This window comes from Oncorhynchus keta, chromosome 34 (assembly GCF_023373465.1).
Source record: "Oncorhynchus keta strain PuntledgeMale-10-30-2019 chromosome 34, Oket_V2, whole genome shotgun sequence".
In the NCBI taxonomy this organism is placed as follows: Eukaryota; Metazoa; Chordata; class Actinopteri; order Salmoniformes; family Salmonidae; genus Oncorhynchus; species Oncorhynchus keta.
In genome coordinates, this window is record NC_068454.1 from 58,841,121 (window position 1) to 58,867,673 (window position 26,553).

At 46.7% G+C, this 26,553-nt stretch overlaps 1 protein-coding gene across 2 annotated transcripts in view; it reads right to left on the minus strand.

Moving 5' to 3' along the window:
• LOC118367365 (mannosyl-oligosaccharide 1,2-alpha-mannosidase IA) overlaps window positions 1-26,224 on the minus strand; it is a 204,358-nt gene extending 178,134 nt beyond the window's left edge. Inside the window, exon 1 of one of the 2 annotated variants that reach the window (XM_035750748.2) lies at window positions 24,459-26,224. In XM_035750748.2, coding sequence (XP_035606641.1) covers window positions 24,459-25,028 — 570 coding nt within the window. In that variant the 5' untranslated portion in view covers window positions 25,029-26,224. The remainder of the gene's footprint in view (window positions 1-24,458) is intronic. The other variant, XM_035750749.2, reaches the window with a different exon arrangement.
• Window positions 26,225-26,553: the final 329 nt, after the last annotated feature.

The window sequence follows — 26,553 nt, forward strand, 5'->3', positions numbered from 1 at the left end:
GTGGGGTAAAATTATGGTTTGGCTGAGGCTGATGCCACGCAAGTGCTCACACGCACACAAGCACACGTAAATAGTGCCACACATACAGCTGGCCTTGTTGTTTTCTTATTGTCCTTGATGTCTTTTGTTTTACATTGTTGTTTTGTTGTCGTTTTCCTTTGTTCTTGTCTGTTTTTCATAGTTGTTTGGTTGGATTGGACAGGGTTGGTGGCTTGGGGGGGGATGGAGATGGTGGTGGTTAAGGGAAGGGGATGGAGTCAGGCTACCTCTGGCGAGCACATGGAGGGCTGTGCGGCCCCCCAAAGAAATGCAGACTCCGTCTCATGCTACCACTAGAGTGAAAGCACCACCAGCATTCAAAAGTGACCAAAACATCAGCCAGGAAGCATAGGAACTGAGTGGTCTGTGGTCACCACCTGCAGAACCACTCCTTTACTGGGGGTGTCTTGCTAATTGCCTATAATTTCCACCTGTTGTCTATTCCATTTGCACCACAGCATGTGAAATGTATTGTCAATCAGCGTTGCATCCTAAATGGACAGTTTGATTTCACAGAAGTGTGATTGACTTGGAGTTGCATTGTGTTGTTTAAGTGTTCCCTTGATTTTTTTTTTATGTCGGCGTTGAAAAATCATAGTCGGTCGACCTCTAGTGCATATGGTCCAGTACATCACTGGGGCCGAGCTCCCTGCCATCCAGGACCTCTATAGCAGGTGGTGTCAAAGTGAAGACCGAAAAACTCTCAAAGACTCCAGCCACCCAAGACATAGACTGTTATCTCTGTTACCTCACGGCAAGCGAACAGCTTCTACTCCCCAAGCCATAAGACTGCTAAACAGTTCATCAAATGGCTACTGGAATATCTGCATTGACACGCTTTTTAAAATGTGTTTTTACACTGAGTCTCTTGCACTGGCTCCATGCACACTCACTGGCTCCATGCACACTCACTGGATTCTACACACTCACTGGATTCTACACACTCACATATACTACACTGACACTCCAACACACACATACTACTTAAGCTCACACACACATGCTCATTGACACCACACACACACACTCACACACTTTCACAGTCTTCACATACACTACTGCTACTCTGTTAATTATCCATCTTCATTGCCTCGTCACTTTTACCCCTACCTGCATGTACATAGTTACATATTATTACCTCAATTACTGTACCTAAACTACCTCGTACCCCTGCACATTGACTCGGTACCTGTCGCTGTTTTATAGCCTCGCTGTTGTTATTTTATTGTGTTACCAGTTCAATTTTTTACAATTTTGTACATTTTTCTTACTTTTTAACTCTGCATTGTTGGTTAAGGGTTCGCAAGTAAGCATTTCACAGGGATCAGAGGGATTAGCTCAGCCCCGGGACAGCTGTCCCACCCACGTCCCGCTTCCCTGGGTGAATCCTTGCCGTGCGTGACCCCCCCGCCACCTGCCTGCAGGCAATATCTGCTCCCATGCCTGCCTCCGGGGAATCATGACATGAGTAACATTATCTTTCTGAGGGTTTTACTTCTGCAACAGCATTGGTGGCACAGTCAGCTGGAATGACACTCAGAGGGTATAATGTTTACAGCGATGTAGTAGGAGAATAAGGTGTAAAATGCTACCAATAGGTAACCCAAAATCTCAAGATGTTCCTCTATTGTAGGCTATTTCTGTCTTGTTGCTTCGGCACATCCACGACCTTGCACACATAAGTAGACCTACATGTTACAACAACACCAAATACTAACATTCCCCACCGCACGCAACACACAAACATTCCCTCCAGCCTGCAGGCAAAGAAAATGCTATTTGGCGGCCCAGTGCATGTCCGAGGCAGGGGACTGGGCTGGGGGCATGTCTGCCTGTGGTTAGACACCACAGGGGCTGTTCGTCATGTTTAAAAGGTACTGAGGGAAGCAGGGTAATATGTCTACCCCCCCCCCCCACCCCCAAGTAAATAACCGGAGTGTCAGCAGCTGACCCGAACCTAAATTGCCTTATTGATCCCAGGGCGCTTTTCCTGCTTGTTGTTTGTTCAGGTCTTGCGAGAGCTACACATTTGAACACTCCCGAGGTCCAATATAAAGGAGAGTAAATGTGGGGGGAAAACAGATGGGAGGTGTGCTAGAGTGATGAAGAGTTTAAAAACATCGGGGATGGAAAGGTTAGACGTCAGACGGACCTGCTTTATCATTTGGTGGGGACGTTTTCCCCTGCAATATTCAGCTGAAGTGGTGTACATTTTGGGGGAAATTAAGGCTACAGGACAAAGAAGGTAAGGAGAGTACAAATTCCTCTATTGGACAAAGACTAAAACAAATATACACACACACACACACACACACATGAACACACACACACACACACACACACACAGTGTGCTGTATTTATCTATAATCTGAAGGGGGCCCCGGGGGGAGACTGTGTTTCAGACACAAGAGGCAGAGCGAGGCAGAGCGAATAAGGCCCGTCAGCCACCCAGCATGCTCAGCCCCAGAGTATGACTCCTACCACCTCTGAAGGGGGGCGGCATCAGACAGACACACACCTCCCGCTGGATGCATTTGTTTGCCCCCCTCTTTCCCCCCGCTCCATGCGCTTCACTTAAACATGCTTCACTTCTGGCATTCAGAATACCAAGACTCTTGTCTACACTCTGACAGCTCTGCTGTAAGAGGGAAGGAAAAAAGTTTGGCTGCTCTGAAATGCACCCTTTCAATAAACCCCCAAACGTTCCCCTTTTAGCTCTAAATGTTTCGGGGGAAGTCAGAACGGTGTACATTTCATGCCTTTCAACTCGCGGCAGCTAGTGAACAAAGGTGCTCATTGGAATGTCGGGGATAATGGACCTGGAGTTTTGAGTGTTTCGCAGCTCTCCGAGAGTACAGAGCAAGAGTGTTGATTGTAACAACAGCATCATAGAGGAGGTTGGAAGAAAGGAGAGGAGGAGGAGAGGGGAAGGGGGCTTCATACTGGAGGATTGTGCAGGGAAAGAGCAGTGACTTACACCTCGCCCCTGGCAAAGGAAACAAGAATGCGAGCTGAGCAGGGCCAGGAGTCATACATCTCTATTGTTTTCCTTCCCAGCTTCCAGAGGCATCCCAATAAAAGAGCCTGGTTGCCTCGGTCGAAGGGGTGGGAGTCAAGAGAGGAGCTGAGAGCACATTTTCCAAGGGCCAAGAGGGGCCAAAAGGGAGCCCTCCACAGGAGGCGTCAATAACAAGGCAGTCGGGTCAGGCCACAGATTGGCAGGATGTTGTGGCTCTGGTTCCTGTGGCTCCGCTTATATGTTTGCGTGGCTGGGCGCCATATGAACTTTCACCCTGATGCGCCTGAGCCGGGGCCTGCAGATGGATGAGAGTGAGAAACCACAGGCCACAGGGCTGAGTCCTGATAATGATAACCTCTCTGCTCTATAGAAACACAGCTGAGCCAGCTTCCTGTTTCCTGTTTGAAGCACAGGAAATAGAGAGTGACACCTCATCAAAACAGACAACCCTGAAAAACAAGGTTTGGCTCTTTTTGGGTCTTTTGAAAAAGCCTCCTTTCAGCAATTTGCTGAAGAGTAGCTAAGACTCTTATCTGTCACACAGGGCTAGTTTGAGTCTTCATAGCCTAGCCAAGCTCATTGATGTCTCTATAGCTTATGGAAATTAGCTAGCGACACCTATTGAAAATTACAGTAGGAGATGAGATCTGAGAGAGGACACAGCGGGATGTAAATCCGCTCTCGCCACACTACTAATTACACATATTCCACAGCAGTGCCTGGAGGTGAGGCGAAGGGAGAGAAAGACTGGGAAAACCGCTTCCCCTTAATCAGGAGCCATGCACTGCTTAATGTATTCCAAAAGCTTTGGTATGAGGTGTGTGGAGTGGTGGGGGAGAGTGTGCGTTTGTGTTTTGGATTGTGTGTGTGTGTGTGTGTGTGTGTGTGTGTGTGTGTGTGTGTGTGTGTGTGTGTGTGTGTGTGTGTGTGTGTGTGTGTGTGTGTGTGTGTGTGTGTGTGTGTGTGTGTGTGTGTGTGTGTGTGTGTGTGTGTGTGTATAGTAGGCCTATATAAAATGTGCATGTGTGTGCTTGCTTGCCTATGAGTACTTTTATATGTATGCACCAGGCAGTATATGTATATAAACTGAGTGTGGTGCACAATAAATCACCCTGTAACCACATGAGAGTTGAGCACCCCTCACCCCATTAAGGATGATTCAAAAGGCTGCCTGTTCTTGCTGTTTAGAGCGTTTACTCTCCCCCCCCCCCCCCCCCCCGTTTATGCTAACGCAGTCAGTAGACTGCAGGTACCCTGAGGGGATGGCGCATTAAGGACCGTGTTCAAATGTTAAGTGGACTAAAAAGGGCTGATTCTGCTGCATCCTCTAACCCGGAGGGGGAGTCAGGGGAAGGGTGTGAGGGAGGGGAGTGTGAGAGAGAAGGGGAGAGGGAGCGAAGTGTGAGAGAGAAGGGGAGAGGGAGGGAAGTGTGAGAGAGAAGGGTGTGAGGGAGGGAAGTGTGAGAGAGAAGGGGAGAGGGAGAGAGGGGGTTGAAAGTCAGGGGACAGACTGACACAGCGAGGGTTTAAGACACTCTAGGGACACCGGGAAATCATTAACGGTGGATAACGGGGGAACGGTTTCATTGTAACACAGTCATGTTCATAGACGTAATGGTATGAGCTGGAACTTAGAGACAGCACACGTTGGCATAGCCAAGAGAAATATGCGTCCGATGTACTCACGTCCGAACCCTTCGGAGTTACCGCCGTGCCATTGGCTGCTGGGCGCTGGTGCGTGACCCTTACAGGACGTGCTCGACCCCTTCCAAAGTAACAGGGCTCTACGACAGCCGGTCTTCCGACTGGACCCTCCTGCCCCTCTACTGATGAAGACGTTCTCTCCAATTCAAACCATCTCCGTAGGGAACAACCGCTACTGTTTCAATAACCATTCATCAAGTCCACAGACTACTATTGTGACAGGACAGGGCACATCCCTCAAGCGCAAAGTCCCTTAAAAAAAATATCAGGGCCTCAAATGCACTGAACATGCTCGCATTGAACTTTACAAGACCTTCCAGAGACAAAAAGTGAGTGAAACAAACAGTTGATGCTAAATACAAAGAGGTTAGGCCCTGAGGCGTACACTAAGCTAGGCTATCCCGTCATCTTCTCTACATGGGAAACATCAGCCTGAAACCGCCATCATTATGCCATGAGAATAATCATCGCCCGTGTCATCATCATCATCATCAGGACTTGGTAGAAAGACGAGGTTATGAGAGAGAGTGCACTGCATTGATTATCACAACGATTATATTGAATCCCTCTAGGTGTGTGCGTGCGTGCGTTTCATCAAGTAGTGCTGTGAGAAGGCAGAAGTGCAAGAACAGAGAATCTCGTCCCTCTCTCATTCCTTCAAAGGCAAAGTAGTGTCCCGTCAGTGCTCTGGGGAAGCTGGTACATCCACTCCACTCAGGTAGTCTGAACAGCAAGCTGTCCCAGCGGCACTGGTGTGAAGTACTTGTGTAAAAATACTTTAAAGTACGACTTAAGTCGTTTTTTGGGGTATCCATACTTTATTTTACTATTTATATTTTTGACTACTTTTACTTCACTACATGAGAATGTTGTACTTTTTACTCCATACGTCTTCCCGGACACCCAAAAGTACTCGTTACATTTGGAGTGCTTAGCAGGACAGGAAAACAGTCCAATTCACGCACTTATCAAGAGAACATCCCTGTTCCTCCCTACTGCTTCTGATCTGGCGGACTCACTTAAACATACCTGCTTCGTTTGTAAATGATGTCTGAAATGACGGAGTGTGCCCGTGGCTTTCCGTAAATAAAAAGGTATATTAAAAAATGGTGCCATCTGGTTTGCTTAATATAAGGAATTTGAAAGTATTTGCACTTTTAATGCTTAGGTTTTAAACCAAAATACTTGTATACTTTTACTCAAGTATTATTTTACTGGGTGACTTTTACTAGAGTCATTTTCTATTAATTAAGGTATATTTACTTTTACTCAAGTATGATAGTTGGGTACTTTTTCCACCACTTCCCAGCAGAGGGAGGGAGTCTAGGAGGGAGGGGAAATGACTATTTAGCAGTAAAGGGACAAAGGGAGAGATGTACAAGGATGGGAGAGATGCACACAAGGATGGGGGGATGGAGGAAGTGAGGAAGACATTGCCTAAAGCCAGACCTCTCTCCCGCTTTACTCACACTCACTATGTATTATTCATGAGTTCACAGAGCAAATGAAGTCAGAGGAGCCGCTGGCACAGGGAAGGGAAGATTAATCTCCAGAGAGAATGAGACCCCGTCTGACTGTACACACAGTACTGTACATTCTGGGTGAACATACTGTGTAGACATTTGACGCACGCACGGACACACTCACGGACTCACTCACTCACGGACTCACGGACTCACACACACACACACACACACACACACACACACACACACACACACACACACACACACACACACACACACACACACACACACACACACACACACACACACACACACACACACACACCGTCTGAAGTGTGCATTCTCCCTATACAGTGGGGGGGGGGCAAAAAAGTATTTAGTCAGCCACCAATTGTGCAAGTTCTCCCACTTAAAAAGATGAGAGAGACCAGTAATTTTCATCATAGGTACACTTCAACTATAACAGACAAAATGAGAAAAAATTTCCTGAAAATCACATTGTAGGATTTTTAATGAATTTATTTGCAAATTATGGTGGAAAATAAGTATTTGGTCAACAACAAAAATGTATCTCAATACTTTGTTATATACCCTTTGTTGGCAATGACAGAGGTCAAACATTTTCTGTAAGTCTTCACAAGGTTTTCACACACTGTTGCTGGTACTTTGGCCCATTCCTCCATGCAGATCTCCTCTAGAGCAGTGATATTTTGGGGCTGTTGCTGGGCAACACGGACTTTCATTTCCCTCCAAAGATTTTCTATGGGGTTGAGATCTGGAGACTGGCTAGGCCACTCCAGGACCTTGAAATGCTTCTTATGAAGCCACTCCTTCGTTGCCTGGGCGGTGTGTTTGGGATCATTGTCATGCTGAAAGATCCAGCCACGTTTCATCTTCAATGCCCTTACTGATGGAAGGAGGTTTTCACTCAAAATCTCACGATACATGGCCCCATTCATTCTTTCCTTTACACGGATCAGTCGTCCTGGTCCCTTCGCAGAAAAACAGCCCCAAAGCATGATGTTTCCACCCCCATGCTTCACAGTAGGTATGGTGTTCTTTGGATGCAACTCAGAATTCTTTGTCCTCCAAACACGACGAGTTGAGTTTTTACCGAAAAGTTATATTTTGGTTTCATCTTACCATATGACATTCTCCCAATCTTCTTCTGGATCATCCAAATGCTCTCCAGCAAACTTCAGACGGGCCTGGACATGTACTGGCTTAAGCAGGGGGACACGTCTGGCACTGCAGGATTTGAGTCCCTGGCGGGGTAGTGTGTTACTGATGGTAGGCTTTGTTACATTGGTCCCAGCTCTCTGCAGGTCATTCACTAGGTCCCCCCGTGTGGTTCTGGGATTTTTGCTCACCGTTCTTGTGATCATTTTGACCCCACGGGGTGAGATCTTGCGTGGAGCCCCAGATCGAGGGAGAATATCAGTGGTCTTGTATGTCTTCCATTTCCTAATACTTGCTCCCACAGTTGATTTCTTCAAACCAAGCTGCTTACCTATTGCAGATTCAGTCTTCCCAGACTGGTGCAGGTCTACAATTTGGTTTCTGGTGTCCTTTGACAGCTCTTTGGTCTTGGCCATAGTGGAGTTTGGAGTGTGACTGTTTGAGGTTGTGGACTGGTGTCTTTTATACTGATAACAAGTTCAAACAGGTGCCATTAATACAGTTAACGAGTGGAGGACAGAGGAGCCTCTTAAAGAAGAAGTTACAGGTCTGTGAGAGCCAGAAATCTTGCTTGTTTGTAGGTGACCAAATACTTATTTTCCACCATAATTTGCAAATAAATTCATTAATAATCCTACAATGTGATTTTCTGGATTTTTTTCCCTTATTTTGTCTGTCATAGTTGAAGTGTACCTATGATGAAAATGACAGGCCTCTCTCATCTTTTTAAGTGGGAGAACTTGCACAATTGGTGGCTGACTAAATACTTGTTTGCCCCACTGTACATCCTCTTATTCTATGGAAATAGATGCTATAGCCAAGTACAAGCTACCAAAACATTGCTGGATGACATTTTTCAAAGTTGCTGCAAGTTATTCCCCTTCAGAAGTTTCTGAGAAGAGGGTCACTTAGTTGGACAGCTCTGTAAAATTGGCCAATTACGAACGGTGCACATTCTGTCAGGTAGAAGCAGAGAGGCTGATGGGATTGAGCAAGCTGATGAGATAACCTAGGGGATAATGACACTCCTTAAAAGACACCATTTCACACAGACATGACAGAGCCATCCTTCACCATGGCAAAAACTACACTGGTAATCTTGTCATCGTGACATCTTCGTGGCACCCAAGGCTTAACGATGGCAATTTGTTTGTCTTGGTTGAGGGTTTTATGGTCCGTTAGTGTTTGCATTTTTCCCTCCAAAAATAACCCCTGCAGTGTGTGATGGCCGTGCTATTTCAGGTTCAGACGTTTACTTGGAAACCCAGCGGTGCTCAGGTTATTAGAGAGACAGAGTTGCAAAATAATGCAGCACCACACACAAACACCCCCCCACCTGCAGGCCTCTGTAAATACCAAAGCGTTGCGCAAATATGTTTCCCCATCCCAGGCTCCCTTTTTAAGATGGAACTCTTTTTGGAAATGGACCAGCGCAACGAGACAATGCATTACAGTAAATGCACGGCTGCGGCCAGGAATGTGACATGATAACACTGTTAACCATAATTTTTGAAACCTAGCCATGCAATACGCCGCTAGCCGGGACAATAAATAGTATTAATCTCGACAGCGAAGAAAATAGAAAGCTTTCAAATGAAATGGACTCATATTTTCTCTCAGTATCGCCCTTCCACAACAAATCCCCCCCATCGCCAACTTTCTGTACCAATCCATACTTTTTTTACTCAAATATTTCAGATGCTAATAGACAAATGCTCCCACACAGAGACTCAAGCACAAACAGGAGCCCACACATTGAGAGAGGAGGGAAGAAGAGAAAGAGGGAGATAAACCTCATTAAAATGACCATTGATCTTACTCTGGTCTGGCTCAGTCTCTGGTGTGTCTTTGGAACTTTTAAATAATACTCTCAGTTTAGTTTAGAACACCACCCTGGCCTCAGAGCCATACGCAATATACTTGACGTATCTCTGAGCACCTCCAAGACGTATGATACCTAATTATGGTATAGTTCCTTGAGACAGGAACTATAGTACAGAGGTTGGTCAGAGAGGATTGGTGGGCGTAATCCAAGACAGTCTAGCAATCCAAAGGTTGTATGTTTGAGTCCCGTCGGGAACAACTGTAGCATTTTAGCTAAACCTTGTTCTAAACTTAACCCAATTCACCTAACCTGCTAAGTAAATTCAACAAACCGTCATCGTTTTAGTTCTCCTAACTTTTGTAGTTAGTTCCCCTAACTGCCAACGTAAATTCTCCCCATAATTCTTATTTATTCGTACGGTGCAACAAGCAACCTGGTCTCAGATAAAGACGTGCAATACTATCATTTCTCCAAGAAGCATGATAAGTTATGTCAGCCTAATATTTATTCTGATGTTCGACCACTATCCCATTTCAGAATGTAACCTAACGTAACGTAGCATATCGTACTAAATGGAGTGCCACAGATTTACCCACAGCATCATATGGACTGCCCTGAGACCCCGTTGGGAACACAGAGTAGAGCACAGAAACAGAAACACCAAAAGAACATTTAAAAAGTGGAGGGAAACTTATAGGCAGCGGGCAGCTCTGTGTGTATCCATTGGGAGCTGTACCCACACACACACACACACACACACACACACACACACACACACACACACACACACACACACACACACACACACACAGTCTCTTCGGAGCGAGAAACTTAGGGCTGACAGTATGTTGGAAGGGTGCGTTAGTTGGGGTATGGAGAGGCCATAGGTTTAGATGAAATACACGCTGTAGTTCCCATTCTACTGACACAAAGAACGTTCCTGCCACACACAATCAATCTCCACTTGTCACGATACTGTCCCTTTCTAACACCTTCATATGTTCAGAGTGACCAGAATGTCCATTTCCTCATCGAACTCTGATTCTAATCGAACACGGATTATTTTAGCATCATTCTCCTTTGTCCTTTTCGCTGTCTTCCGTTCCTTTGAAAAGATTTCATCTTCTGATTGAATGACATCTGCAAGAGGGAGAGTCTGACAGAGAGATTCTGGGGTCTAATGGAATAGGAATGACAAAAATTACAGCTTGTGTCTTATGTGAGAGCAGCATGCCATTTCAACTGTATCAGAGAGTATGAAGACTATGAAGATGTACTGCACACACGTGCAATGCTCTTTATGTATCTGGAAAGCAGCTGTTTCAATATTGTCCATAAGTCTAGCTCAGTCATGCCAGACTTTCCTACACACACACACACACACACACACACACACACACACACACACACACACACACTGCAATCTACCTCAACCATTTACAGTCAGAAAGGTCGAGGGCAGTGTGGATGTCAGAATCACCACTAAGTGACCTGGCGTGACATTGGAGAAAATAGCAATGCTTTGGATCTAGTACCTGCAATCTCATTGCTTCAACAGCCAGCAGAGCCTCAGCCGACCCCCTGTGAAGGAAGCATTCCTCAGACTCCCCCAGGGGAAACAGCCTTTAACGGCTCCAGACCGGGCCACTTCTGACCCCAACTGAGACAGACAGAATCACTGTGATTGAAGCCAATGCCTTCTGGTATATTCCCAGCCTCCAAGACTCCCTGACTCAATCCGGAGAGAGAGGGAGAGTGTGCAAGTGAATATTCTCTCCCTCTTTCTCTCCCTCGTCTCTCTCTTTACTCACTCCCTGTTCTTCCTCTTTCCCCCTCTCTCAAGTGCCAGCTCTCTACTCTCTCTCCCTCTCTTTATCATTCTCTCTCACCTCTTTCTCTCTCTCTCTACTCCCTCCCTCCCTGGCACTTTAAGCTTGATTGTGCTGTGCTCGGCTCGTTGGCTAATGGTCACCACTGAATTAATTGCGACCATCCATCTCGTTTAACTGGGGGGGAAAACAAGGTCAAAGTTCCTGCCACAGTATCACTCCACCCCCCCTCTCTTTTTCTCTTTATTTTCTGCCAAAAACAAGCAGACTCTATAGTATTACAGTACAATTGTGCTTCTCACTTGCCTGTAGCCTACACTTCAAATTGTTCCATCTGCCAAAGCTAGATGGGCCCAAGGACCATATAAGACTTGAATGTAAGACAGTCCACAGGCGACTGGTTTTCCTACTTAGCATATTCTCTGAGCCGGCAGACCCTCGAGGCTCTGCAGGCTTGTAAACTATGGCTTGGCATCAAGCCTAAAATCTCAGACCAGCAGTTTGCGAAACTTTTTGGCACCGCGACCCACTTGAAGCCTTTCAGATGTTCCTGAGCTCTAACGAAATAAACCAAGCTGTGTCTACTGCCACAACCCAGTCTTTAGACGTGACGCAAGACAAACCTGGCAAACCATCGAACCACCAACGTGTCACGACCAACTATTTGGAAAACAATGTCAGCCATAATAGTATGCAGGCCGAGATCCAAACTGACATGACACCGTATCAATACTCAGTCAATTGGCATCGCAAATGACAGGTGGTGAACGTGGATCCGGGTTGTAGTTACAGATGGAGAAAAGCTTTTGACTGTGAAGCCCGTTATAGATCATTGAAAGTTAAATCTGCATCGTCATCATTAGACTAGCAGTGAATCAGCTGTGTGGGCCGGGGCCCGAGTCAGTACAGAACCAGTTATGACGACTACCTACTGTACTTCCTGCATATTGGTACACTCAATATGTCTGCCTGTTCACCCACAACATACGTTTAACTCAAATGGGGATTCCCATTCTAGTCATTCTATTTCTATGGATGAGCCATCCTGCAGTCTGGTCTGGAGTCAGATCTTCAGGGAGAGCTTTGCCGTAGGTCAGCAGAGTTCCACTCAAACAGCGGGCCAAAAGAGCTCCAGAAGATAGATGCAGTTTTCCATGATGGGGAGAGAAGCAACTCTAACTAGACCATTTGCACGCTCAATGTCTTTTTATTTTACTAGGCAAGTCAGTTAAGAACAAATTCTTATTTTCAATGACGGCCTAGGAAGTGGGTTAACTGCCTGTTCAGGGGCAGAACGACAGATGTGTACCTTGTCAGCTCTGGGATTTGAACTTGCAACCTTCTGGTTACTAGTCCAACGTTCTAACCACTAGGCTACCCTGCCGTCTTGTTCTGAATATGAGAGCTCAAAAGTTGGGATGCGGTTTTTCAAGAGAGAAAGGGGTGTGAGCTGTAACTGTTTCACACACAACCACAATATGTACATACATACCCTTCAAGACTGTTCCTTCACCTCCAGGAGTTTCACCCTAGAACATGTGATCAAACCACAGTCCCATACAGTATGTACTAGAGCTGGGTGATATGGACAAAAATCCATAGCGCGATAAATTTCCTGAATTGATGCGGAAAAATTATAAACAGTACAAATTGTTTATGACATTAATCTGCATAAATTATCCTTTAAACGACTGCTAATAGTTGGATGTTTGTAGACATCAATTGTCCTATTAACAATCACACCCATATTAGCAAACGCATTTCATTTAAAACGTCACATTTCTCTAGTACAGTCTTGTCAGTGACGTACACTACAATGCAAAGGCCTTTCAGCAAGGCTTCTTCCTTTAACACAGCCGCAGAAACAGGCAACAGGTGATGAAACCACAAGGACACAACAGTCACCATGAAACCTTGCATAATCATTTGCATCGTGATGTGTCATGCTGAAGTACGGAAGGGGATTGAGCAACCCGGATTGGAGAGGTACGACAGAGAGTGTGGGGAATTGTTTTGTCGAGAGTGGTCCTTTGCTAAACTGGCCACGATGGCTTAATACTTTCCCTGCAATTCTGATCAGTTTCATAATCTCCTCATCACTCCACAACAAGCTGTCTTCCAACCACGTACTTTGCCTCTTCTGCCGAAACTGCATGAACACTTGAGGCCTTGTGGTTTGGGGTTCTTTCCGAAAACCGTTAAACGACTCCAGCACTGAACATACAAGCTACACACAGAGCCCTACTCCGCCCCTGTAGTCGTTCTCCGTTACTCACAGACATCACCCCCACTGCTCTGCTCCACTGACTCCACAGAGCCTCCAAGGCATGAAAAGACTGTTTTTTCATTAGAAGTGATTCACTGCTGCATTTCTCACTCAGTTTGTTCACGGCAGAACCTTCTTATTTCCGCTCTCCAGTCAAGATAAACAAGCCAGAGGACAACGCCATTGCCGAGGGGCGTTGTAGTTGTAGGAGTATAATTTTTAACCTTTATTTAACGAGGCAAGTCAGTTAAAAACAAATTCTTATTTACAAGGTCGGCCTACACCAGCCAAACCCGGATGACTCTGGGGCAATTGTGCGCTGTGCCATGGGACTTCCAATCACGGCCAGTTGTGATACAGCCTGGATTTGAACCAGGGTGTCTGTAGTGACGCCTCTAGCACTGAGACGGAGTGCCTTTGACCGCTGCGCCACTCGGGAGCACAAACCTGGAAAGATGCAAACCTCACTGTGAATAACCCCAGCTAATGAAATGTTAGTCTTCCCTTCCATTGAAGTTAGAGAACCGAGGCTCAGTCCCTTGTCACATACACTTACGAGTGTAATTAACGATCCGCAATCTGGCTCGAACACACACACACACAAGCATAAACAATTGTTAGTCACTTATCGAGGGTGTTTATTTCTTGTTTGTTTTCTTTTTAGACGGACACAGCAGGCAGAGAATTGGAAATTGCCTTTCCAGAGCCGATCATGCAAACTCAATGGAAGGGGAATTTGTGCCACGGTCCCTAATGAGTAGAGTAACATTACCTCTGTTTGATTAAGAGCTTAATTGTGATTATAATTAACAAATATAACCTCATCTGGCCACAACGGCCTTCTAAGTGGCCAGTAAGTTAAAGGGCTAATTCCCAACAAATGTTGACAGAGGTGAAAATCGCTCCGGAAACGCTCGGGTGGACTGGCGTTATCCATTTCCTTGTTCCTCCTTGTCACACAATGTAGAATTGGAGATCGAGACAGAAGGCAGTGTAGCTTTAAGAAGCTAGTATTGTCCCCACGGCACTGCATACTGTATTTCCCCATAGAGGCCCTATAACCTGATTCCCTCACAGACCCTGTTTCTCAGAGAATAGGTGTATTCAATAGCAATACAGCTTCCATTCTGACGTGAAAGCATCTGTGTGTGTCCTTGGGAAAGATGCTTGAGCTGCATGGATGAATTATCTCCATTATTTTGAATATGAGTTACTACGGTAACAACGTACAGTACAGATGGCAGACCCATTGAAAATATCAGAGTACAGAAGTTTAGCCTTGCCCATTGTAGTTGCAGAACTGTCGCTGCACCCCTGGGCTTCCGAGTGGCACAGCAGTCTAAGGCACTGCAAGAGGTGCTACTACAGTCCCTGGTTCAAATCCAGGCTGTATCACATCTGACCGTGATTGGGAGTCCCATAGGGCGGTGCAAAATTGGCCCAGTGTCGTCTGGGTTTGGCTGGTGTAAGCTGTCATTGTAAATACGAATTTGTTGTTAACTGACTTGCCTAGTTAAATAAAGTAGAGGTCGACCGATTAATTAGGGCCGATTTCAAGTTTTCATAACAATCTGTATTTTTGGACACAGATTGTGGCAGTTCTTTTAACATTTTTAACACCTTTATTTAACTAGGCAAGTCAGTTAAGAACACATTCTTATTTTCAATGACGGCCTAGGAACGATGGGTTGACTGCCTTGTTCAGGGGCAGAACAGCAGATTTTTACCTTGTCAGCTCGGGGATTCGTTTTTGCAACCTTCCGGTTACTAGTTCAACGCTCTAACCACCTGCCTTACATTGCACTCCACTAGGAGCCTGCGTGGCAGGCTGACTACCTGTTTACACGAGGGCAGCAAGAAGCCAAGGTAAGTTGCTAGCTAGCATTAAACGTATCTTCTAAAAAACAATCAATCTTAACATAATCACTAGTTAACTACAAATGGTTGATGATATTACTAGTTTATCTAGCGTGTCCTGCGTTGCATATACAGTGGGGCAAAAAAGTATTTAGTCAGCCAACAATTGTGCAAGTTCTCCCACTTAAAAAGACGAGGCCTGTAATTTTCATCATAGGTACACTTCAACTATGACCGACAAAATGGGGAGAAAAAAAATCCAGAAAATCACATTGTAGGATTTTTAATGAATTTATTTGCAAATTATGGTGGAAAATAAACTTTTGTTATTAACCAAATACTTATCTCCGTACTCTGTCATTGCCAACAAAGGGTATTTAACAAGGTATTGAGATAAACCTTTGTTATTGACCAAATACTTCCCCTTGCTCTGCAAGGGCCGTGGCTTTTGTGGAGCGATGGGTAACGATGCTTCAAGGGTGGCTGTTGGTCGATGTGTTCCTGGTTCGAGCCCAGGTAGGGACGGAAGCAATACTGTTACACTGGCAATACTAAAGTGCCTATAAGAACATCCAATAGTCAAAGTTATATGAAATACAAATGGTATAGAGAGAAATAGTCCTATAATTCCTATAATAACTACAACCTAAAACTTCTTAACTGGGAATATTGAAGACACATGTTAAAAGGAACCACCAGCTTTCATATGTTCTCATCTTCAAGGAACTTAAACGTTAGCTTTCTTACATGGCACATATTGCACTTGTACTTTCTTCTCCAACACTTTGTTTTTGCATTATTTAAACCAAATTTAACATGTTTCATTATTTATTTGAGGATAAATTGGTTTTATTGATGTATTAAAGTTAAAGTTAAAGTTATTGATGTATTAAAGTTAAAATAAGTGTTCATTCAGTATTGTTGTAATTGTCATTATTACAAATACATTTTTAAAAAATGGCCGATTAATCGGTATGGGCTTTTTTTGGGGTCCTCCAATAATCGGTATCGGTGTTGAAATATCATAATCAGTCAACCTCTAAAATAAAGGTTCAATATAAAAACTGTAGAGAGCTGGCAAGGTATGTCCCTGTAAATATATCTGGGGCAGCACAGAGCTAAAGACCCAAAGAGAGAGACATGGTAAGAGGACAAGCAGGAAGTGAGAGAGAGTTATGGGGACCTGCGACCCTGGCCCTCTCTAGTGTCTCCTCTTTGACCTGCGCTGTTCAGAGATGTGCCAGATTTACACACATCCTGTTTCTGACCAATCAGACAGGAATAAAAGCTGGGGATGGGGCCGCAGGTTAAAACTGGACAACTTTACACTCATTCTCTCTCTCTTCGTTTCTCTTTCTGGCATTTACAGGGAATGGGAGGAGAAGATGAAGACAAAAAGAAAGCAGTCTTCTTTGGCACCTAGTAGAGATGTCAAACAGGGCCTGGGTATTTTTCACACACACTCATACATACACGTTGGCACCTGTGTGAGAACTGTATCGTATGACTCCGTCTGTCTCCCTCTTTCCTCTCACAGAGTAACCTGTCCTTGACAACACAGAGGGAAATGTCCATTTTCTCTCTCTCCCCTTTTCTCTGTCTCATTGCTTTGTCTCACTTCCTCCCCATCTCTCTCCCTCTTTCTCTCGTCTATGGCAATAATGTCAGCGATAGCAGCAACAGGGTGCAGCCAATGACACAGAGGGGAGGGAGATGTGCTCTTTAGTCCTTTCTGCTTTGGTGTGCAACATGGATGAGTCTCTGCCTGAAGAGAGAAGAGAGCTGAGCCATAGGCCTGGGAGAGACAGATATGAGAGAGGGAGAGAGAGAGCGATTACAATGTCATTCTATGGGAATAAGGAAGTCTAATAATTCAAATAGAAGTCTAAAGGACTAAAAAAGCTAAAATATCATTTTCAACGCCACTTAAAATCCAAAATCCGTGTACCCCTCTGTGCTCCTGTGGCCCCAAAAACAAGGCCAACACTCTGAGTGAACTGTAAGACCAGGTTGCTTTCACTGGAAAGTGACACAACACACAGGCAACGGTAAACACGTAGGGGTGCATGTGAAAAGTACAACAAACTATTTCTGTGTAATTTGGCGACACATCTGTGGAAAGTCCGCCACGTCAACAAATCCCCTTTTTTCTACCACAACATGTGACTTTTGGACTCTCAGGCCTTTTAATTCCAATGCGAGCTAAATGACTCTCTCTTACACATAAGCACACACACACACACACACGCGCACACCACAACACACACACTCAAAGCTCACAAACCTCTCCCTGAATTGAGAGAAAATAAGTTGCGAAATAAATAGGTCCTCCTTCACTGGTGTTTATGAAGTAGTGGGCTCCTCTCTCCCTTAAACAGTGAGGCACCGATGACAGCCTCAAAGTGCCTTCCCTGGAAGAGAGGCCAGGCAGAAACCTGTGACTAGGGTCTGGTTTCAATTGCAGACACTTTTGGCAACTTCGATACGGGGGGAAAAAATTGTTCAGAGTTGGGTCCTCTTCAAACAAACAACTCTCCCAACAAATCACAAGACAGACATGCCAGAACGTTGCGATTTGAAATCAAACTTTGCAGTCAAAGCCTCTGCAGTGGTTTTAGTGAAGGCAAACTTAGCCACTTGTGAAATGCGCTCATTAAAAAGAACCTCTGGGATCTCCATCTTGCTAGCTACTCTGTAGTATTTATTCAAGCCGATAAAGCAGTGACCTAGGCAGTGACGTAGTTCCTCTATGCCAACAGAGTCCGTCGTTGAAACCAGACCTGTGTTGCCTACGGTCGGCTTTACCAGACTAAGGCCTACAAGATGTGCTGTAACATGATATTTTACTTCCAGAGTGGAAGCTTCCCTCCTGGCTCCCATCACACACACACACACACACACACACAAAGGGAAGGTAATTTAGGCCTTCTGATTTAAGAGGGAAACACTCAGATACCTCTTGAAAAGCACGCCTCTACAGAGACTTTCCCTGGAGCTATTGCCCTCTGTACAGAGAGGGGGGGGGGGGGGGGCTGCCTTGATTGCAAGAAGGATGCAAGCTAACAGCTCCTCTCCAATGCAATCCTTCCTTTCCCCCCTCCTGTTCTCTCGCTTCACTCATTTTCTCCGGGCCCTTTCCTGCGGGGATGGGCATTACCTGACTTACACCTCATCAAACCACCATGAGTGTACTCTGCTTCAGGCTCAGAAAGGTCGCTTTGTCTGTGCATCGGCCTACACAAACAGAGTTGTTATTGCATTGACATGTCTGTAATATCACACTCAGCTGCTATCGACTTGCGCAATATCCCAATACCCAAAGGGCTCAGTTGCAAACTCCTCCACATGCGCTGGCCGGAGAAAACAATGGGCTCACATAACAAACACCAGCGTCTGACATTTGCACTTCTTCCACCGAGCCAGCGACGAAACACAAACGTTTCCCGCTCCTCCACCCCCCACAGAGACCCGCAGGGAGGGAGAAGAAAAAAAAGCATCCTTCCTTCCAACCTTCCTTGAAGTCATCACAAATCTAATTGGTTGGATTGGTGAAAGCAATATAGGATGGTAACATTGCTTAGGCTATACCTATCCAATCCATTATAGACCTGTGCTTCCCTCAAGGAAAGAAGAAAGGAAACCAAGAAGGAAACAAGGAAGGTAACAACAAAGGATGGATTTGTAAAGTATTCCAACAGGGGCATGGCCCCGCTCTGTAAGTGGTAATTTCCCAGCCCAGGGTGAAGTCCCCTCGTGCACCTGGCCCTTAGCTGGAGACAGGAACAGGAGGTTGAGGGAGGTCATCGCACCCAGCTGGTTAGAGGACAGCAGCAGAACACAGTGTCTATTTTTAACGGGAGCTTCTAATTCAGCCGGTCGCCCATTTCCTTTTTCACAACTCATGGGGGTTTTCATATGAAAGACACTGAACATACTTTCAGAAGTTGGCTGGCGGTGTTTCTTTGGGGGGAATTGAGGGGGTGAGTGACTGATAAGTGTTGGAAGTGAGTGACAACAAAACAATATGTTTTGTGGTGTACAATTCTCCTGTGGTTCACCATGATGTTCCACTGGTTTCTCTGGTAGAGAACGAACTGTTGTGGGAATATTTCAGGAATGCCCCTGAAAGTACTCTCAAGAGTTTTCGTTCTGAAAAGGAGAACTGATTTGTCGTCTCCGAAAAGTCTGACAAAGCAGATGAAGCTTAAATGCTGGACTGGTGTTTGGATTTTCAGTTTGTTATGACAGTTGTGGCAACCCTTCAGAACGCAATTACCCAACATCTTATTCAAATGACAACCAACATGGTCAAAACACATGCAAGCAGAGATACGCACGCACACACAGACACACACACAGAGAGAGAACCCTGGGGGAACTGTAGCCTTATCGCAACATTGGGAGGCTCTCTCTGCCACAGAAAGCCTGCAATGTGTCTGTCCCATTGCTGCAGTACTCTGAACAGCAGGCAGTGAAGCTGATCCCCTTCACTGTGTTACAGTGTCCCCATACAAATATCTCTTACCGAGGCAAATCACACACACACATATATACACACACATACACTGTGTCCTCACATTGCAGTCGTACGTTCAGCATACGCACATCCCCTGCCTGGATTTGCCTGTGCCGACACATCCAGCTCTAGAAAAATACACAGAGAGCAAGGAGCAAATCTTTGGGAGGGAGACATTTTTAAAGGAGCTGCTTGATGTTTGGTGTGTGTGTTGTGCAGACATTACGATAAGACATATAAAAGAGGCTTCTGTGTGTGTGTGTGTGTGTGTGTGTGTGTGTGTGTGTGTGTGTGTGTGTGTGTGTGTGTGTGTGTGTGTGTGTGTGTGTGTGTGTGTGTGTGTGTGTGTGTGTGTGTGTGTGTGTGTGTGTGTGTGTGTGTGTGTGTGAGCCCCGCGAATGGGAGAAAAATAAGTGTGTTCCTCGATTCATGTCACGTGTTCTGTTTGCTCTGGCGATTGTGTTTGTTCTGATGTACCCCTGCACCACCACTACACTGGGCTTTTCTACACCGACTAATAACCTTGTCTGAAGGTAAAGTAAGAAAGATATTAACAATTTAAAAAGAGAAGAAAGGTAAACTTCCCGTTGATTCAGCAATGACTAGAACAGACCTGGGGTAATCTGCCAATGGCTCCCACCTTGATATCAGCTCTTCAAGAGCCAATGAGGCAGCAGCAAACCATACAGGAACCCAATGAGGCAGCACCAAAACCATACAGGAACCCAATGAGGCAGAATATCAGATAGTTAGAAGAATACAGAGGGAGGAATTTCCAAATGGAGGCCATTTCCACCTGATGAGGACTAGCAAAGGAGGGGAGACTTGCTGGGTTGTCTGTCCGAACAGAAACATGCACGCAAGCACACACACACCTGAACAATTGGCTTTGTTTAGAGGCATCATGTCCGTTTTGGCCAGGAAAGAGCCCTCGAACATTTACCTGCCATTGTCTCCTGTGCCATCCTGTGCCACCGTGTCTTGGCGGTTGGCACACACAGGGGGGTGCCACTTATCGCCTCGGCAGTTTGTTGAGAAACTGAAGCCCATTCACATTTGGTACGACATGAGCTCAGCGGGAACATCGGGGCCATTGCTTTGGGCTGATCATAAGATCGCAAGGCAATCCTCTCGCTGCCTTCGCAAGTTATTTTCCCTGGAATATCTTGTGTTTATAGCCCTGCTGTTGCAATGTCCGCCACAGCACAGTCAGACAGCAACACAATACAGCTCGTGGGGATCATTTGCTACAGCTCATTCTTCATCATACAGGAATAATAAGGGTTTGGGGGCATGTTGTGTTTTGTGTTTATTCTTAAATCTCCATGACTATGAAGTCAGACAAACCACAGGCACGGTCTGCATCTGGAATGGCATCCTATTGCCTACACAGCACACTACTTTTGACCGGGGCCCATTAGGTTTCTGGTCAAAAGTAGTGCACTGTGTAGGGAATAGGGTGCCATTTTGGGATACACCCATGGGATTGGCATTGGGAATGTGAAGCACCAGGAATAGAGACGATGGTTCTGGAACTCTGCCAAATGGGCTGAAACTGTGGAATCTCATGTAACACTTGGAAACAGCAAGAACAGATACCACTCCAGGGTTCCCCAATAGGCGGCCCGCTGTCAGACATAAAAGACCGTAAAATCACCAGAAGCTCAAAGTGATTTTAATTTAGGACATATGGTCCCAAGTATATTCCCATGCAGAAATAGAGAGGCATATGTGATCGTATCCCAACGGAATCAAGGTTTTGTCAGATACTATATCTGTTTGGGATTCTTGTGGTCAATTTGCAGTGTACAAATGATTTATAACTGTGTTCCGGCCCAGCGACCACCAGCTCAAGGAAAAATTGGCCCATGGCTGATTATAATTGGAGATCCCTGCACTATGCTATACTGTAGATAGCCAACCACTAGAACCAGCCAGATAGTTGTTAACCTCTAAGCTTTTCTAAAACGCCATTTTTGGGGGGGATTCATTCAGTACTTGTTTCAAGGTTAGTGCAACGGAAACCCACACTAGACTAGAGTGGAATTTCCCGCTGATTCAATACTAGGACAAAACGTTAGTGATGATGGTGTGGGACTGTTGGTGATCACTTAACAACACGACCACCAGATAGAAGAGAGGCATGCGAGGACATTGAGAATGTGACAACAGAGTAAGTGGAAATGACAGCATGCCACATCCCTGTCACATGCAATGTCCCAAAGCCATCCATGCATACTGGACACTGCCTGTTTGTCCCAACACTATCCCCCGTCTCCTCTGCTCTCTCCCCCGCCTCCTCTGCTCTCTCCCCCGCCTCCTCTGCTCTCTCCCCCGCCTCCTCTGCTCTCCCTAACCCCGTCTCCTCTGCTCTCTCCCCCGTCTCCTCTGCTCTCTCCCCCGTCTCCTCTGCTCTCTCACCCGTCTCCTCTGCTCTCTCACCCGTCTCCTCTGCTCTCTCACCCGTCTCCTCTGCTCTCTCACCCGTCTCCTCTGCTCTCTCACCCAGTCTCCTCTGCTCTCCCCCGTCTCCTCTGCTCTCTCCCCAGTCTCCTCTGCTCTCTCTCCTCTGTCTCCTCTGCTCTCTCGCCCGTCTCCTCTGCTCTCTCCCCCGTCTCCTCTGCTCTCTCGCCCGTCTCCTCTGCTCTCTGCCCGTCTCTCTGCTCTCCGTCTCTCCTCTGCTCTCTCGCCCGTCTCCTCTGCTCTCTCCCCGTCTCCTCTGCTCTCTCCCCCGTCTCCTCTGCTCCCTCTGCTCTCTCCCCCGTCTCCTCTGCTCTCTCCCCCGTCTCCTCTGCTCTCTCGCCCGTCTCCTCTGCTCTCTCCCCCGTCTCCTCTGCTCTCTCCCCCGTCTCCTCTGCTCTCTCCCCCGTCTCCTCTGCTCTCTCCCCCGTCTCCTCTGCTCTCTCCCCCGTCTCCTCTGCTCTCTCGCCCGTCTCCTCTGCTCTCTCCCCCGTCTCCTCTGCTCTCTCGCCCGTCTCCTCTGCTCTCTCCCCCGTCTCCTCTGCTCACTCCTCTGCTCTCTCCCCTGTCTCCTCTGCTCTCTCCCCGTCTCCTCTGCTCTCTCCCCGTCTCCTCTGCTCACTCCTCCTCTCCCCTGTCTCCTCTGCTCTCCCCGTCGCCCTGTCTCCCCCTCTCCTCTGCTCTCCTCTGCTCTCTCCTCTGTCTCCTCTGCTCTCTCCCCGTCTCCTCTGCTCTCTCCCCCGTCTCCTCTGCTCTCTCCCCCGTCTCCTCTCCTCTCCCTCTCTCCCCTGTCTCCTCTGCTCTCTCCCCCGTCTCCTCTGCTCTCTCCCCCGTCTCCTCTGCTCTCTCCCCGTCTCCTCTGCTCTCTCCCCCGTCTCCCTGCTCACTCCTCTGCTCTCTCCCCCGTCTCCTCTGCTCTCTCCCCGTCTCCTCTGCTCTCTCCCCCTCTCCTCTGCTCTCTCCCCCGTCTCCTCTGCTCTCTCCCCCGTCTCCTCTGCTCACTCCTCTGCTCTCTCCCCCGTCTCCTCTGCACGTCTCCTCTGCTCACTCCTCTGCTCTCTCCCCTGTCTCCTCTGCTCTCTCCCCTGTCTCCTCTGCTCTCTCCCCGTCTCCTCTGCTCTCTCCCCGTCTCCTCTGCTCTCTCCCCAGTCTCCTCTGCTCTCTCGCCCGTCTCCTCTGCTCTCTCGCCCGTCTCCTCTGCTCTCGCCCGTCTCCTCTGCTCTCGCCCGTCTCCTCTGCTCTCTCGCCCGTCTCCTCTGCTCTCTCGCCCGTCTCCTCTGCTCTCTCGCCCGTCTCCTCTGCTCTCTCGCCCGTCTCCTCTGCTTCTCTCCCGTCTCCTCTGCTCTCTCCCGTCTCCTCTGCTCTCTCCCCTGTCTCCTCTGCTCTCTCCCCTGTCTCCTCTGCTCTCTCCCCTGTCTCCTCTGCTCTCTCCCCTGTCTCCTCTGCTCTCTCGCCCGTCTCCTCTGCTCTCTCGCCCGTCTCCTCTGCTTCTCTCCCGTCTCCTCTGCTCTCTCCCGTCTCCTCTGCTCTCTCCCCTGTCTCCTCTGCTCTCTCCCCTGTCTCCTCTGCTCTCTCCCCTGTCTCCTCTGCTCTCTCCCCTGTCTCCTCTGCTCTCTCCCCTGTCTCCTCTGCTCTCTCCCCTGTCTCCTCTGCCCTGAGTCGGTGAGGATGTGTGATACAGTACAGACATATGCTCTCACTCTCAGGCATTACTGAACTTCACTGAGCTGAACAGCAGGGTGATGCCATACCCCTGGAGGTAGTCCTGAGCAAGTTGGTTAGGCAAACATAATAGCAGTTGGTGTGTAGACAGTGATGTCTGTGTGTGTGTGTGTGTGTGTGTGTGTGTGTGTGTGTGTGTGTGTGTGTGTGTGTGTGTGTGTGTGTGTGTGTGTGTGTGTGTGTGTTTGTGTGTGAGATAGCCCATAAAATCACATTCATTACCCTCAATGCCTCATATCTATAACCATTGTTATGCACTAACAATGAAGCATTCCATTTTGCATAGTCACTAACAAAGATGTCTAGCCTAAAACCTCATCAAAGACCACAGAGAGCATGTACAGAACGTCTTTTCCATGTTATTGGGAAGTGAACCCTCCTTCTGGCCAGTGGCCACATTAAAAAACCCTTAGGCAGCGTGATGCGTAATTACTGCACATGTTGATTACTTGTATTACATTGCAGTGGCATTTCGCATTGTGACAATTGGTCTGCAATGATTTGACAGCTTAGGACAGGGATCCCCCATCTGTTGTGTAGATAACTGTATTACACTGTGACTGCTTTTCATCTTACCTCCTTGACTTTCTCCCGACGCTGAAGGGTCTGAGGGTCGCTCGGCTTGCCATGTTCGATCCCCAAGGGCGGCTTTAGCAGACATTTTTTAAACTTGTTGTAATCGAAAGAAGTATCCGTGTTGGCACCCTGGTTAGAAGACGAGGTCACTTTCTCATCCTTAGAAGCCGAGTCCGTTTTAGACCTCGACAGCGTCATGTCCTCCAACGCTTCCCCGCCAGCGACTTTCTTATCCGTTTTAGCCTCATTGGTGACAGAGGGCTTGCGGCTCAAGGCTTTGAGTTTTGTGCTGGTCTCCCCTTTGGCCGAGGTGATGCCCCGGAGATGTTCTGGGTCCTTTGCGCCCTTCTTAAGATGCTCCCTCGCATCATTCTCAGACCCTACCGTTACTGGTTGGCTCTCCGTCTTTGAGAGAAAAATACGTTTCAAACGGACAGAGTCAGGTAAGAAGAATAAGGCCCCGAAACACAGAGTTACCAAGCCCGAGAGAAAAAGAAGAAAGACGAATTTCTGGGATAGGCGAAGACCCATGCCCGATGCTGACACACCGGGCAACTTTCGGAAAACCATTGAAATTGTTTTTCTTTATGATTGCCTTAACTTATTCAGCAGTAGTCTATAATGGTTGTACAACACTCCACTCTAACACTATCTCTGCTGGTTAGTTTCCCTATGTGTCTTGTTTCATGTGTAAAAGTTGATATGAGGGGCTGAAAAACACACCCCCGTGACAAACTGATCGCCACGACTCTCCTTATCGTGCAATCGATTGGACCTGCATAAGTAAAGTTTACCTTTCAAATTTTGCGATCACGTTTGGCAATGAGATCAATAACGTGTGGCTTACATTAGCAGGTATAGGTTATGACAGTCATAGCGTAGGCATTTTAAGTGTTATATTTTTCAATATCTCACATTCACAAAGAAAAATACAGGTTTCTAATAAATGCCACTTGTGTTTCCGTAATCCGCACTCAAATCTATGGATGTAAAATAACGGAATATGCGGAATCTACGCTAAAATGACAGACGTTTCGTTACTTTACGTAGCCTATTGATCCTAAAATGCACCCATCACAAAGCCAAAGTAAAGTTGATCGTATCTTCATTATTCCAAGGCGTGCCCATTATTGAACAAAAACATCACCGGATGGTAAAAGCATGCTTGGAGCGTCTTTATCGACAGGTTCGTTCATAGCGGTCTCCGTTGCAGGCCACAGAATGATGTGTAAAACCGAAGAAACCCAAGCAGCTGGTCTTGTATCCTGTAAGTTAGGCGGATGCTGCTGCTGTATGAACGTGTATATTTATTCATGCCGCCACCGTCCGTTAGAAATAGGCACGTTCTTCAGTCTCTCATCATATCTGAATACGCAGCACACAACCCACACAGCGAAGGTGAACGAATACGGTGTCGCATACGCGCACGAATTTGTTTTAGCTTCCAAAAATCCGTCGAATGGAGACTAAAAGACAACCATCCAAGAGAAATAGTGCCGCTTGCAGTTCAATCCCATCAACACATCGTGTCTTCCACCCGCCGTCTATGGCTTGTCTTCTCGTGCGCACCCTTGATGTACAGTGTTCGCCCGCTTGCTCGCCATCAGCGCAGAGGGGGAGAAAGAATACATAAAATATAGGCTAGAGTGAAACGAATACTGTTGCTAAACCGAGTGGGTTGGTCGGGATCTCTTGCTGGAGACACCGCAAAGGCATACGAATCCACAGTCGAAGGGAGGACCAGCAGCAGGGGGTTTATCGGGCTCTCTGGGCAGTCAATTATGAACCAAAGGGGCTGTGGGTCCTATTCCCAAAAATGCAGTATTGGATAATCTAATTTTAGCCTACCAATTGGGTGGGGCATATATATCAATACGATTGTAGATATTAACCTATTTTTTGCCATTTATTTTTTTATATATTTTATTCTGGGACATAATAATTCATTGCACCGTCACCACTCCACGCATTAATAACTCAAAGTAGCCAAACGTCTTTATAATGAATAGACTGCCAAAATGATGTTTACCTCTATAGACATTATAAGCCAACATCTAACATGAAAGGTAATACCATTGACCAGATTCAACATGGG